Source organism: Salvelinus alpinus, chromosome 26, assembly GCF_045679555.1.
Source record: "Salvelinus alpinus chromosome 26, SLU_Salpinus.1, whole genome shotgun sequence".
Lineage (NCBI taxonomy): Eukaryota > Metazoa > Chordata > Actinopteri > Salmoniformes > Salmonidae > Salvelinus > Salvelinus alpinus.
Window position 1 is genome coordinate 23239280 of NC_092111.1, and position 15098 is coordinate 23254377.

Genomic DNA, 15098 nt, shown 5'->3' on the forward strand with positions numbered 1-15098 from the left:
GCAGTGCCTTAGACTGCTGCGTCCATGTGTGTGTGTGTTAACTATTTAACTGTACTAGAATGTCCAAAAGGCTGCTACAATTGTCAATATCGGTTATCGGTATCGGTATCGTTTTTTTGTCAAGGAAAATATTGGATATCGGTATCGGCCAAAAATGTCATATCCGTGCATCACTAATCTCAATAGTCTATGGGAGAATCTCAATTGCATACTCCTCACGTCCCCTCTCTCCTTGCCTCTTTCTCAAACCCATTGGATGAGAAAGCCAGAGGTCCCTTCGCTCTAACCTTCTCCTCCAATGGGTTTTGAGAAGGAGGTGAGGAGAGAGGAGAGAGGACGTGATCATTTGAGATTCTCTGTAGTAGGCCTACTACTACTCTAACTATTGAGATACAGCCTTAATGTCTTTGTGTGTGTCCTCTGTGAGACAGGAGAAAGGTCCCACCTTCTGAGCTGATGATCCTCCTGTTCTTATTACGTTCCTGTTCTAGTCTGTCTGAGTCACTGAGTCTCATTAACCAGCGCATTTAGACATGGAAACTGTGTTCCTAATCACCTGACCACTCAGCATTATGACCCCATCCTACTCATCCCCAGAATCTTTAAGACACAAAATGTCCGACCAGACACACAAGCCTGCCATTTGACACACAAATTGCATCCTAAGGTAATGCACAATATAAGGAATAGGGAGCTATTTCAGATGCTTTTACGCTACTGCTACTCTCTGTTCATCATATATGCATAGTCACTTTAACCATATCTACATGTACATACTACCTCAATCAGCCTGACTAACCGGTGTCTGTATGTAGCCTCGCTACTTTTATAGCCTCGCTACTGTATATAGCCTGTCTTTTTACTGTTGTTTTATTTCTTTACCTACCTATTGTTCACCTAATACCTTTTTTGCACTATTGGTTAGAGCCTGTAAGTAAGCATTTCACTGTAAGGTCTACACCTGTTGTATTCGGCGCACGTGACAAATAAACTTTGATTTGATTTGCAGATAGCGTCAGCATCGTGCACTACATTTGACCAGAGCCTTACTGAGATTTGGTTGATCCCTTTGACGCAAAATTACCGTCCAGACACACGAACCGCTCGTTTAATACATTACCTTTTAATGTGGTTTGAGTGTGACCAATATAAACTGATTTACTGCGGTGGTGGCAAGGAGCCATTCTGGCCTGTGTTCTTTCGCTCTCTCTCTCTCTCTCGCTCTCTCTCTCTCTCTCTCTCTCTCTCTCTCTCTCTCTCTCTCTCTCTCTCTCTCTCTCTCTCTCTCTCTCTCTCTCTCTCTCTCTCTCTCTCTCTCTCTCTCTCTCTTTCCCTCTCTCCCTCCCTCTCTCTTTCTCTGTCTCTCTCTTCCTCCCCCTCTCTCTCTTTCTGTGTGTGTGTGTGTGTGTGTGTGTGTGCATGCGCGCGTGTTTGAGTGTATGTGTGTGTGTGTGTGAGTTGACTATTCAAAGCGTTATGCTCCAGAGGTGAATCATAAATTAGATTATGTAATTTAAGACAACACACGACGCCTCCAAAAGCAGAATCAGCCATGCATCTTATATTAGCTTTAGTATGCCCCTTATTGTGGCTCTGAGGCTAAATATTAATATTTAGAAGATAAAGTCAGGGCTTTTTTGTAGTGTCATTTTGTTCTCCCACCCACACAATCCTCTTTAGAGAAGACTGAGCCACTGTTGCTAAGAGATCATCCCAGCTTTAGCGTCACATGCAACGCCTACACTCACTTCTTTCCTCCTCTCCCACATACTGTATATTATTAGCCTTTGTGTGTGTAGGAAATACAGTTGTTGTTGTTTTTTTACCAAGATGGGAGATTGTGTTTGGATGGAATTGCTTCTTTGACTAACTCAATTGTTTGTGGGATGCTTTTTGCAGCCATCGCAAGAATATTGTCTCCCATATTTATATCTTTTCATATTTGTGATGTTGAAATGTTTCATTGTTGGCTCTGAGAAGAGGATCTAGTCTCCGGAGTAGCTCCTTCTCTCTGGCAATCGAGAGTGACATCTTAAAAGGTTTTTCTCTTTCTCTTTCCTTCAACATTAATCTAATGTTGCAACAGCATCCAAAGCACCTGAGCTGTCACCACCAAAACCGTGGTCATGTATACACTATATATACAAAAGTGTATGGACGCCCCTTCAAATTAGTTTATTCAGCTATTTTAGCTACACCCATTGCTGACAGGTTGCAATCTCCATAGACAAACATTGGCAGTAGAATGGTCTTAGTGAAGAACTCAGTTACTTTCAATGTGGCACTGCCATCAGATGCCACCTTTCCAACTAGTCAGTTTGTCAAATTTCTGCCCTGCTAGAGCAGCCCTGTTCAACTGTATGTGCTGTTATTGTGAAGTGGAAATGTCTAGGAGCAACAACGGCTCAGCCGCGAAGTGGTAGGCCACACAGTCTCACGGAACGGGACCACTGAGTGCTGAAGCACATAGGTCATAATAATCATCTGTCCTCAGTTGCAACACTCACTACCGAGTTCTAAACTGCTGGAAGCAACGTCGGCACAAGAACTGTTCGTCGGGAGCTTCATGAAATGGGTTTCCATGGCCGAGCAGCCGCACACAAGCCTAAGATCACCATGCGCAATGCCAAGCGTCAGCTGAAGTGGTGTAAAGCTCGCCGCCATTGGACTCTGGAGCAGTGGAAATGCGTTCTCTGGAGTGATGAATTACGCTTCCCCATCTGGCAGTCCGATGGACAAATCTGTGTTTGGCGGATGCCAGGAGAACGCTACCTGCCCGAATGCATAGTGCCAACTGTAAAGTTTGGTGGAGGAGGAATAATGGTCTGGGAAGGCCCTTTCCTGTTTCAGCATGACAATGCCCCTGTTCACAAAGCAAGAGCCATACAGAATTTGTAAATAATAATAATACTTTTTTTTATTAATAAAAACCTTGGATGGCTTGTTTATTTTATCACATTTGATTAGATAATAGCATATCTTTCCCCATTCAAGAGAGTGAAAGATGTTGTTTACACAGCCACTCTAACACTACACTACACTACACATGTCACTCAATGTGACATTCTACCTGCTACACAGAAAACAACCAAAATCAACTTTATTTTTCATTATTTCAATTCACAAGATAGAGTGAAAGTGTGCGTCAGCCATTGAGAATGAAAGCTTGCTGATTCTTGAGCTTGGACGCATCACAATGCGAGCAGCATAGTAGCTTCCATAACGTTTTTTAAACGCATTCCCCTGATGGCTGATATCTAGCAGCGCCGTAAGAACCCAATTCAGTTTTTGTTCTTTATATCTGATCTTTTTTTCAGTCCATTTTCTGTCACTGTTCCATTACATTTTGGGTGGTTGTTTATACAAATGTGGTACAAATCAGAACTCAAAAGATCAGATGTGTTTTTTTGTTGTCGCTGTTTACACATTGGGGAAAATATAAGATACTATATGTACTGTTCAAATATGACAAATAATTGGCAAAAGATCAGCGTTGGGATTCCTTTGAGATCAGTGTGGGGATCAGCGTCGAGATCAGTGTGGAAGAACTTGACTGGCCTGCACAGAGCCCTGACCTCAACCCCATCAAACACCTTTGGGATGAATTGGAACACCGACTGTGAGCCAGGCCTAATCGCCCAAAATCAGTGCCTGACCTCTTGTGGCTGAATGGAAGTAAGTCCCCGCAGCAATGTTCCAACAGCTAGTGGAAAGCCTCCACAGAAGAGTGGAGGCTGTTATAGCAGCAAAGGGGGGACCAACTCCATATTAATGCCCATGATTTTGGAATGAGATGTTCGATGAGCAGGTGTCCACATATTTTTGGTCATGTAGTGTATGTCATTATTCACCTGTCAAATTATTTTACCATTCATCCTTATGAGGATATTCCTCCTTTAGATGCAGTACTGGTGACATAAGGGTGTTGAATATCTGTGACAAGGAAGTGTTTTTTATGTAAAGAGCTGACTTGTGTAGTCACCTTGGGGAGTTGGACCGAGGGAGCTTGTGGAAGGATGGTTGATGGTTGTGGGTCTCTCTTTTCTCAGCAATAATTGACTCAGTGAGGTGTTGAATGCAGATGATACTGTACTCATTCTCACTCCCTCTCTCTCTCTTTCTGTGTGGGTGTGTTTTCAATGTATCAATGACGTCAATTCCCTACTAATCATCTCTCTCTCCCTCCCTCCCTCCCTCCCTCCCTCCCTCCCTCCCTCCCTCCCTCCCTCCCTCCCTCCCTTTCTCTCTTTCTCTCCGTAGGGGCGTATCTGCAGAAAAGCAGGGAAGTCCAAGAAGGCGTTTAGCCGCAAAGAGGCGGAGGCCACCTTTAAGAGTCTGGTGAAGACCCACGAGAAGTACGGCTGGGTCTCCCCCCCTGTGTCTGACGGCTGAGGAGACGGGCCGGCCACGACGCTAGCTAGCCATGCTAACCATGACACACCACGCTAACTCGACTCCTCCTCCTTGACCATACCACTCCACCGCTCCAGTTGTTTTCGGTTGCTTTGGGTTTTTTCTTCTTGTTGTTTTGATCAGCTCACTGAGACTTCAGAAGGAACAAATGAAGGAACGCTTGCCTACTTCGTCTTCACTTTGCCGATAATCGTCATAATCTCGTCATCATCAAACCTTCCTCCAGCGCTGCACTCCTCCCTCCCTCCTTCTCTCTCTCTGTGTTCATCCCTCCTTCGGGCTGAGTAGAAGGTTCTGCGGGATGTGCGTGAACTGACTTATTCAGGAAAGTGTGTGTGTGTGTGTCAGCGGAGTGTGTGTCACAGTGGTTGATGGATTGGGTTTCCGACACACGCACACACACACCAACCACACACCCACACTGACTGTGTGGGGATCTGTGGAAAGACTGTGAAAGACTACATGAGAAGAGGGAAATGTATCCCCTCTCCTCTTTTATCCCACCCTCCCATCTCACCTTCCTTCCTCTCCTCTTTTATCCCACCCTCCCATCTCACCTTCCTTCCTCTCCTCTTTTGTCCCACCCTCCCATCTCACCTTCCTTCCTCTCCTCTTTTATCCCACCCTCCCATCTCACCTCCCTTCCTCTCCTCTTTTGTCCCACCCTCCCATCTCACCTTCCTTCCTCTCCTCTTTTATCCCACCCTCCCATCTCACCTTCCTTCCTCTCCTCTTTTATCCCACCCTCCCATCTCACCTTCCTTCCTCTCCTCTTTTATCCCACCCTCCCATCTCACCTTCCTTCCTCTTATTCCTCATCGCTCTCTCTAAGCTGACACTACAATGCACTGAACTGAAGTCCATCCAGTCTGCCTGATCATTTAAATACAGACCAGGCTGTTGATGTTTAATAGACAGGCAGTGCAGGACGGCAGCTAATGCATTCACCCCTTCTTTTTTATTAGATTTTTCTCTCCTCTGTTCTTTTCTTTTGCCTGTGCTGTTTTTCACAGTTCAATGCAACATGAAGATTGTAATGTATGTAGAGCTGTGCTCTCTCTTCATCTCGCTTTCTATCGTTAATTCTCCTCTCTCTCTCGTTCTCGCTCTCTCTTTGTGGCTAAATTTAGACCTCACTGTGTTGCGTAGACGGTTATTGATTTCTAACGAGAAAAAAAATCACTTGCTTTATATGCAGAGACTGTACAATTAATAGAATGACAGTCAACCACAGCGATGTCTCTCTCTCGCTGTCTCTCTCGATGTCTCTCTCTCTCTCTTTCCTCTCTCTCTCTCGCTGTTTCTCTCTCTCTCGCTGTCTCTCTCTCTCTCGCTGTCTCTCTCTCTCTCTCTCTCACTGTCTCTCTCTCTCTCGCTGTCTCTCTCTCTCTCGCTGTCTCTCTCTCTCTCTCTCTCTCTCTCTCTCTCACTGTCTCTCTCTCTCTCGCTATCTCTCTCTCTCTCGCTGTCTCTCTCCTCTCTCTCTCACTGTCTCTCTCTCTCTCTCGCTGTCTCTCTCTCTCTCGCTGTCTCTCTCTCTCTCTCTCTCTCTCACTGTCTCTCTCTCTCTCGCTATCTCTCTCTCTCTCGCTGTCTCTCTCCTCTCTCTCTCTCTCTGGTCATATTATCATGTATAGATGAAGACCAGCAGCTATAATTCATAATCCAGGATTTAGATACCAGATGGTCAAGCTAATAATCAGGCCCCTGAAACGTGTGTGTGTGTGTGTGTGCATTTGTTTGTGCGTGCATGTGTCTCACCATGGCTTTTCATTGTGTTCCTATGTGAAGACAACTGTACTATGCAGATCCTTTAACTATCAGTATCCCAGTAATAATATTAGTACATTACTGCATGAGATGTTGTTACAATGCTAATGGTGATGGTGATATCCCGACCAGAGGAAATTATCATCTCTACTAGTTCCCTATGGGACTGTACACCACATATTAAGACTGCAGAGTGTGTGTGTGGGTCGTTGTGTGAGGTACTAGTGGGTATTTTGCATTGGCACATCACATACACACTCAACATTTAGCGTTGGCGCACGCGCACACACACACCTGCCAGCGTGGCTGTGTGTGATGATAACACCCCTAAATTAGGATGGACAGAGCAGAACCCTGGCGAGGATGGAGTGGTGGAATAATAAACAAGTGCCCTCTGAGAGATGACTGTGTCTCAGTGAGCTCCTGATTAATGTCTGGAGAGCGGGAGGGAGAAGGGGAAGGAGAGAGGGAGGAAGAGAGGGAGGAAGAGAGGGAAGGAGAGAGGGAGGAAGAGAGGGAAGGAGAGAGGAGATAGAGAGAAGGATGCAACCTTTGATGTTTACCGCCAGCTCCTCGAAATGTCAGCTGGAATCCAGAATGGCTGAAAAAAAAGCATGTGTGTGTAGCTTCCACATCCCTCTTGTTATGCTGTACAGTATATGTGTGGCTGGGAATGAGCACCACAAGGAGCTAATTGCTAATTGCCGTGACATTTGACCAGAGAGTTGTCAGATGAATAACTAGTGAGAGTGATGACGTCACACCTCCTGCTCTGCTCACTCACTCACTCACACACACACACACACACACACACACACACACACACACACACACACACACACACACACACACACACACACACACACACACACACACACACACACACACACACACACACACACACACACACACACACACACACACACACACACACACACACACACATATCCTGCACTGCTGGGTCAGGGGTTCTAGACAAACTCACTTTTTGTTTTACATTGTGTGTAAAGCAATGTTCATACAGTACATCCTTATAGACTATGTTCATCATCAGGGGGGATGATATGTGTGTGTGACGGTCTCTTGGACACAGTTAAAGACATCCCCATCTGGTATCTAATCATGAGAAAGGATATGTTTTAAAATGGTACCCTACTGTATTACCCATCTAGTGCACTACTTGTGACCAGAGCCCTGTGTAGGGAATAGGGTGCCAATGGGATGAGGCCTAAGTCAGTGCTGACGGTCTTCTTCCTTTTCTGTTGGGGACAGTCAAGTCAGGGATGGCTGTGGGCGTTTCTCTGTGCTTATGATGAGAGGAGAAAACTACTGTAAAATTAAGAATTAATATAAGACAAAATATCTCCAAATTGGGTGTTTGCTGGTTTAAAGAGAATAATTTTGTGATATAGTTTAGATCGGTAGTTTGCAGACACTAACTGGGTGAATCAATTCTGTTGTATTATATCTGCATGTGGTAAGTGATTGGTAGCTAGCTATCTTTTTTCAAGAAAAACAATGGAAAAAATGACGACGGGGTAAAAAACGAACAGCAAAATGCTTCTCTTCTCTTGTTCTCTTGATTTCCGTTTTCTGTATTTATATTTTTCTTTCCGACATCCTAAAAAATACTTTCACGTTATGTTCTTTGAATGTTTGTGTTTTAATTTATTTGTGGTTTGCCAAAATGAAGATGTTGAAGCATGTCGCAGGTATTGTCACAGAAAAAGAGAAAGAAAAAAATCCTAACTAAGAATGATGATGCTTATCTGTGTCAGAAGGAGGGTGTTCAGTTGTATATTTTGTTGGAGACTTTCAAAGAACCAGATTAAGAAGGACTAGACAATGATGTCAACATTCTCCAGGAACTAATCTCACAGGGAGCAGAACTCTATGGAACCCACTGGAACTGAAGGATCAATCGGAATACTCGGCTCTCACGTGTATTTCCTACTCTCTTCTGTGATATCACTGATGTCCATCCTTCTTTTTCTGGTTCCAGACTTCAGTACTGCTCGGGTAGAAGTTGCCCTTAGGCACAGATCTAGGATCAGCTTACCCTGCCTAAATCCTAACCTTCACGATTAGAATGGAATACGCACATCTGCCCATAGATCAGCTTCTTGGGGCAACTTCACCCTACTCCTGACTGAAGTGTCTAGTCCAGGCTGAGGTCGAAAGTTCAAAAGGTGAAAGGTCGTTGCAAGACCAAACAGGAATGTGCAATAAAAGTTACAGCTTATTGAAACTGATGAATGGACCTGGTTTTGTTTGCATTCACTCACATGATACACAAACATTTATCTATTGATCTCTTCTCTATTCAAGATCTTTGTTGATGTTTTTCATGTCATCATGACATCATGACAAACTAGAGCTATCGTTTTAACTCATGTGAATCATTATCTCTTCACGATCACGATGTCCAAGATCTTTGTTTTTCCTTAGAGCTAGTTATGGTATATTGAATAGTGGAGGTAACTGAGGCACAGCCAACAGCGTCCAATGGTAGGATCTCTACCAAAAATGTACTAAGCATTGACTTACCAAGTTTTCATCTGTTTTTCAGAGGGAAAGGTTCTTCCTTAAGAGGTAAACTTACATACTGCTGCACACATTTTCTTGACCCACTTTAGACACTTTAGACCCACTTTGGTTTCCGTTGTGCTCCAGTTTTATATTGAAACACAGGATCTTTCTCCATTGTCTCAGAGCTTAGCTAAATTCATCTTTTGTCTGCTATCTGAAGAGTCATCAGGTCTGGTTCAAGTGGTATCAGAACAGAATGTCTTCTATGAGCTTTCCTCCTCTGTGTGTGTGTTAACCCACTAGGCTAGCACGCTATGTTTCTACAGTCACTCAGTTATTAATAGTCAGTTGTCCAACTGAATGTATTCAACTGAAATGTGTCCTCCACATTTAACCCAACCCCTCTGAATCAGAGAGGTGCGGGGGGGCTGCCTTCATCGACATCCACGTCTTCAGCGCCCAGGGAACAGTGGGTTAACTGCCTTGCTCAGGGGCAGAACAACAGATTTTTACCTTGTCAGCTCAGGGAATCGATCCAGCAGCCTTCCGGTTACTGGCCAAACGCTCTAACCACTAGGCTACCTGCCATACTACTTCATCCTCTCAAATACATGTAAGAGAGTGGAGTTTCCATCCCAATCTGGGCACCAACTCACAACCGTCTACACACCAACACAACACAAAGAAGTACTGTCAATAACCGTGACCCAGAAAAGTCAAGAAGGAACAAGTAATTAGGGATAAAAATAATAAGTTCCAAGGCATACAAGGAAATATTGCAGTTGCTCAATAGTTCTCGACTAAGGGTCTTGTGTATGCCTTTTTAGGTGATGGTGTCATACCAAAAATGCAGTACACATACACAAACGGTGAAGCAGCTCAGGTTTATAGCTGGCCCAGTGGACTGATAGGGTGTTCAGTTAGGGAGGTTGAAAACAGGAGGGAGAGGAGGACGAGGTGCAGCACAGTGAGATAGTTTGGACGGAGTGGATGAGTAATAGCTTCATACTACACTAACACATCATTTATGGATGACTATGTGGAATGGATGACTATATATTGTGTGTGTGTGTGTGTGTGTGTGTGTGTGTGTGTGTGTGTGTGTGTGTGTGTGTGTGTGTGTGTGTGTGTGTGTGTGTGTGTGTGTGTGTGTGTGTGTGTGTGTGTGTGTGTGTGTGTGTGTGTGTGTGTGTGTGTGTGTGTGTGTGTGTGTGTGTGTGTGTGTGTGTGTGACTCATTTGTGAGCTACACAAGTTCAGCACATCACGGTCTAACTGATAGTGTCAGGAGAGTGAACAGTGACCTAGTCACCTTCATTAGCAGCAGAACACACACACAAACCTTTAATTGATCCATGGGCACACTTGTTTCTGTCTCTCTATCATCACCCAATTATATATAGAGAGACAGAGGGGAAAGAGAGAGAGAGAAAGACAGTGTGGAAAGACAGACAGATAGACAGAGGGGAAAGAGAGAGAGACAGAGAAATCAGAGACAGAGACAGAGAGAGAGGGAAAGGAGAGCAGCTGTATTGTATGACAACACACTGTGCTCACTAAAGAGGAAACAGAGACAGAGACAGAGGGAAAGGAGAGCAGCTGTATTGTATGACAACATACTGTGCTCACTAAAGAGGAAACAACAATGTAAACAAATTAGCGATCAGCTATAAGACTTGATTATCATATTATTGTGATAATATTATATTATTCTACACAGCAGTTAATAGTGTCCTCCGAGCTGTGTCTCTGTTTGGGAAGTGGCTCTCTCACAACAGGAGAAAACACACACACACACTGTGACGCACACCAAGGCACTAAAATGTCAGAGACAAGGAACAAGCCCCTGAAGGTTACCTTGACACAAGAACCATAGAAAACAACAACAGCAACAGACAGAGAGCGAGAGACAGAGAGCGAGAGAGAGAGACAGAGAGCGAGAGACAGAGAGCGAGAGAGAGAGACAGAGAGCGAGAGAGACAAAGAGAGAGAGAGAGAGAGAGAGAGAGAGAGAGAGAGACAGAGCGAAAGAGAGAGAGAGAGAGAGACAGAGAGCGAGAGAGACAGAGAGAGAGACAGAGAGACAGAGAGAGAGAGACAGAGAGAGAGAGAGAGAGAGAGAGAGAGAGAGAGAGAGAGAGAGAGAGAGAGAGAGAGAGAGAGAGAGAGAGAGAGAGAGAGAGAGAGAGAGACAGAGACAGAGACAGAGACAGAGACAGAGACAGAGACAGAGAGAGAGAGAGAGAGAGAGAGAGAGAGAGAAAGAGAGAGAGAGTGGAAGGCATCCCCTATCAGAATAGCATTATCTATATTACATGTGACTAGCTGAGTGACTTCACTGTTTCCCGTAGACTGCTGATGAGATTTCCCAGAGTCCTTCACAGCCAGTTGTGCCAGGTTGGATTGGCTCAGCAGAGAGGAAGTGGTCGATTGATTGTATTTATTGATTGATTTAATTTGATCATTTACAAGTACACATACAGCCAAGTCACTTACAGTAGGGAGGGTACATCTCACATGTACCTATCACATGTCATCTGAATAGAAAATAACATAAAAAAGTACAATAGAATACAATAGAATATTTCAGAGCTCTGGAATTTGTGAAGAACATCTGGAGATGTTAAACCGAGAAACCCTAGAAACCTCCTAGGAACATTAAAAAACAATATGTTAAGTAATTAGCCTCTCACTCTCTCAATATGTCACTATACATATCATGTAGACTTCTGTCATCACACTATAACTAAAATACACTATATATACAAAGTATGTGGCCACGCCTTCAAGTGAGTGGATTTGGCTATTTCAGCCACACACGTTGCTGACAGGTGTATAAGATCGAGCACACCGCCATGCAATCGCCATAGACAAACATTGGCAGTAGAATGGCCTTACTGAAGATCTCAGTGACATTCAATGTGGCATCGTCATAGGATGCCACCTTTCCAACAAGTCAGTTAGTCAAATTTCTGCCCTGGTCAACTGTAAGTGTCGTTATCGTGAAGTGGAAATGTCTAGGAGCAACAACAGCTCAGCCGCAAAGTGGTAAGCCGCCGAGTGATGAAGCGAGTAGCGTGTAAAAATTGTCTGTCCTCGGATGCAACACTCACTACCGAGTTCCAAACTGCCTCTGGAAGCAACAAGAACTGTTCGTCGGGAACTTCTAGAAATGGCCGAGCATGGCCGAGCAGCCGCACACAAGCCTAAGATCACCATGCGCAATGGCAAATGTCAGCTGTTGTGGTGTAAAGCTCACCGCCATTGTACAATGAAGCAGTGGAAATGCATTCTCTGAAGTGATGAATCACGCTTCACCATCTTGCAGGTCTGAAGTATGAATCTGGGTTTGGCAAATGCCAGAAAAAGTTTCCCTGCCTCGAATGCATAGTGTCAACTGTAAAGTTTGGTGGAGGAGGTCTTGGGCTGTTTTTCATGGTTCGGACTAGGCCCCTTAGTTGCAGTGAAGGGAAATCTTAACACTATAGCATACAATGGCTCGCGAAAGAATTCACCCCCCTTGGCATTTTTCCTTTTCTGTTGCCTTACAACCTGGAATGAATTTTTTTTTTTTGGGGGGGGGGGGGTTGTACCATTTGATTTAAACAACATGCCTACCACTTTGAAGATGCAAAATATTTTTGGGGGTGAAACAAACAAGAAATAAGACCAAAAAAAACTAACATAAGCGTGCATTACTATTCACCCCCCAAAGTCAATACTTTGTAGAGCCACCTTTTGCAGCAATTACAGCTGCAAGTCTCTTGGGGCAAGTCTCTATAAGCTTGGCACATCTAGCCGCTGGGATTTTTGCCCGTTCTTCAAGACAAAACTGCTCCATCTCCTGCAAGTTGGATGGGTTCCGCTGGTGTACAGCAATCTTTAAGTCAGACTACAGATTCTCAATTTGATTGAGGTCTGGGCTTTGACTAGGCCATTCGAAGACATTTAGATGTTTCCCATTAAACCACTCGAGTGTTGCTTTAGCGGTATGCTTAGGGTCATTGTTCTGCTGGAACGTGAACCTCCGTCCCAGTCTCAAATCTCTGGAAGACTGAAACAGGTTTCCCTCAAGAAGTTTCCCTCCCAGTCCCTGCTGATGAAAAACATCCCCACAGCACGATGTTGTGGGGATGGTGAGATGGTGTTCTCTGGGTGATGAAAGGTGTTGGGTTTACGCCAGACATAGTGTTTTCTTTGATGGCCAAAAAGCTCAATTTTAGTCTCATCTGACCAGAGTACCTTCTTCAATATGTTTGGGGAGTCTCCCACATGGCTTTTGGTGAACACCAAACGTGTTTGCTTATTTTTTTCTTTAAGCAATGTTTTTTTTTCTGGACACTCTTCCGTTAAGCCCAGCTCTGTGCAGTGTACGGCTTAAAGTGGTCCTATGGACAGATACTCCAATCTCCGCCGTGGAGCTGTGCAGCTCCTTCAGGGTTAACTTTGGTCTCTTTCTTGCCTCTCTGAATAATGCCCTAATTGCCTAGTCCGTGAGTTTTGGTGGGAGGCCCTCTCTTGGCGGGTTTGTTGTGGTGCCGTATTCTTTCCATTTTTAAATAATGGATTTAATGGTGCTCCGTGGGATGTTAAAGGTTTTGGATATTTTTTTATAACCCAACCCTGATCTGTACTTCTCCACAACTTTGTCCCTGACCTGTTTGGAGAGCTCCTTGGTATTAATGGTGCCACTTGCTTAGTGGTGTTGCAGACTCTGGGGCCTTTCAGAACAAGTGTATACAGTTGAAGTTGGAAGTTTACATACACCTTAGCCAAATACATTTAAACTCAGTTTTTCACAATTCCTGACATTTAATCCTAGTAAAAATTCCCTGTTTTAGGTCAGTTAGGATCACCACTTAATTTTAAGAATGTGAAATTTCAGAATAATAGTAGAATGAGAATGATGAATGAGAATGATTTATTTCAGCTTATATTTCTTTCATCACATTCCCAGTGGGTCAGAAGTGTACATACACTCAATTAGTATTTGGTAGCATTACCCTTAAATTGTTTAACTTGGGTCAAACGTCTTGGGTAGCCTCCCAAAAGCTTCCCACAATAAGTTGGGTGAATTTTGGCCCATTCCTCCTGACAGAGCTGGTGTAACTGAGTCAGGTTTGTTGGCCTCCTTGCTCGCACACACTTTTCAGTTCTGCCCACAAATTTCCTACAGGATGGAGGTCAGGGCTTTGTGATGGCCACTCCAATACCTTGACTTTGTTGTCCTTAAGCCATTTTGCCACAACTTTGGAAGTATGCTTGGGGTCATTGTCCATTTGGAAGACCCATTTGCGACCAAGCTTTAACTTCCTGACTGATGTCTTGAGATGTTGCTTCAATATATCCACATCATTTTCCTCCGTCATGATGCCATCTATTTTGTTAAGTGCACCAGTCCCTCCTGCAGCAAAGCACCCCCACAACATGATGCTGCCACCCCCATGCTTCTCGGTTGGGATGGTGTTCTTCGGCTTGCAAGCCTCCCCCTTTTTCCGCCAAACATAACGATGGTCATTATGGCCAAACTGTTCTATTTTTGTTTCATCAGACCAGAGGACATTTATCCAAAAAGGACGATCTTTGTTCCCATGTGCAGTTGCAAACCGTAGTCTGGCTTTTTTATGGCGGTTTTGGAGCAGTGGCTTCTTCCTTGCTGAGCGGCCTTTCAGGTTATGTCGATATAGGATTAGTTTTACTGTGGATATAGATACTTTTGTACCTATTTCCTCCAGCATCTTCACAAGGTCCTTTGCTGTTGTTCTGGGATTGATTTGTACTTTTCGTACCAAAGTACGTTCACCTCTAGGAGACAGAACGCGTCTCTTTCCTGAGCTGAATGACGGCCGCGTGTCCCATAGTGTTAATACTTGTGTACTATTGTTTGTACAGATGAACGTGGTACCTTCAGGCATTTGGAAATTGCTCCCAAGGATGAATCAGACTTGTGGAGGTCGACACATTTTTTTCTGAGGTCTTGGCTGATTTATTTTTATTTTTCCCATGATGTCAAGCAAAGAGACACTGAGTTTAAAAGGTAGGCCTTAAAATACATCCACAGGTACACCTCCAATTGACTCAAATTATGTCAATTGGCATATCAGAAGCTTCTAAAGCCATGACATAATTTTCTGGAATTGTCCATGCTGTTTAAAGGCACATAGTGTATGCACTTAGTGTATGTAAACTTCTGACCCACTGGAATTGTGATACAGTGAATTATAAGTGACATGCACAAAGTAGATGTCCTAACCAACTTGCCAAAACTATAATTTGTTAACAAGAAATTTGTGGAGTGGTTGAAAAACGAAAAGTGTATGTAAACTTCCGACTTCAACTTTATATACTAATTTCCTGTGACAGCTCATTTGACACTTAGATTGCACA

General features: G+C 44.0%; 1 protein-coding gene across 3 annotated transcripts in view; it reads left to right on the plus strand.

Moving 5' to 3' along the window:
• LOC139554967 (ubiquitin-conjugating enzyme E2Q-like protein 1) overlaps positions 1–15098 on the plus strand; it is a 57169-nt gene that overhangs the window by 13475 nt on the left and 28596 nt on the right. The window contains exon 3 of one of the 3 annotated variants that reach the window (XM_071368297.1): positions 4261–8431. The exons of the other annotated variants lie outside the window; for them this stretch is intronic. Coding sequence (XP_071224398.1) covers positions 4261–4392 — 132 coding nt within the window. The 3' untranslated portion in view covers positions 4393–8431. Of the gene's footprint in view, positions 1–4260; positions 8432–15098 lie in introns of those variants that run through there. 3 annotated transcript variants of the gene reach the window in all.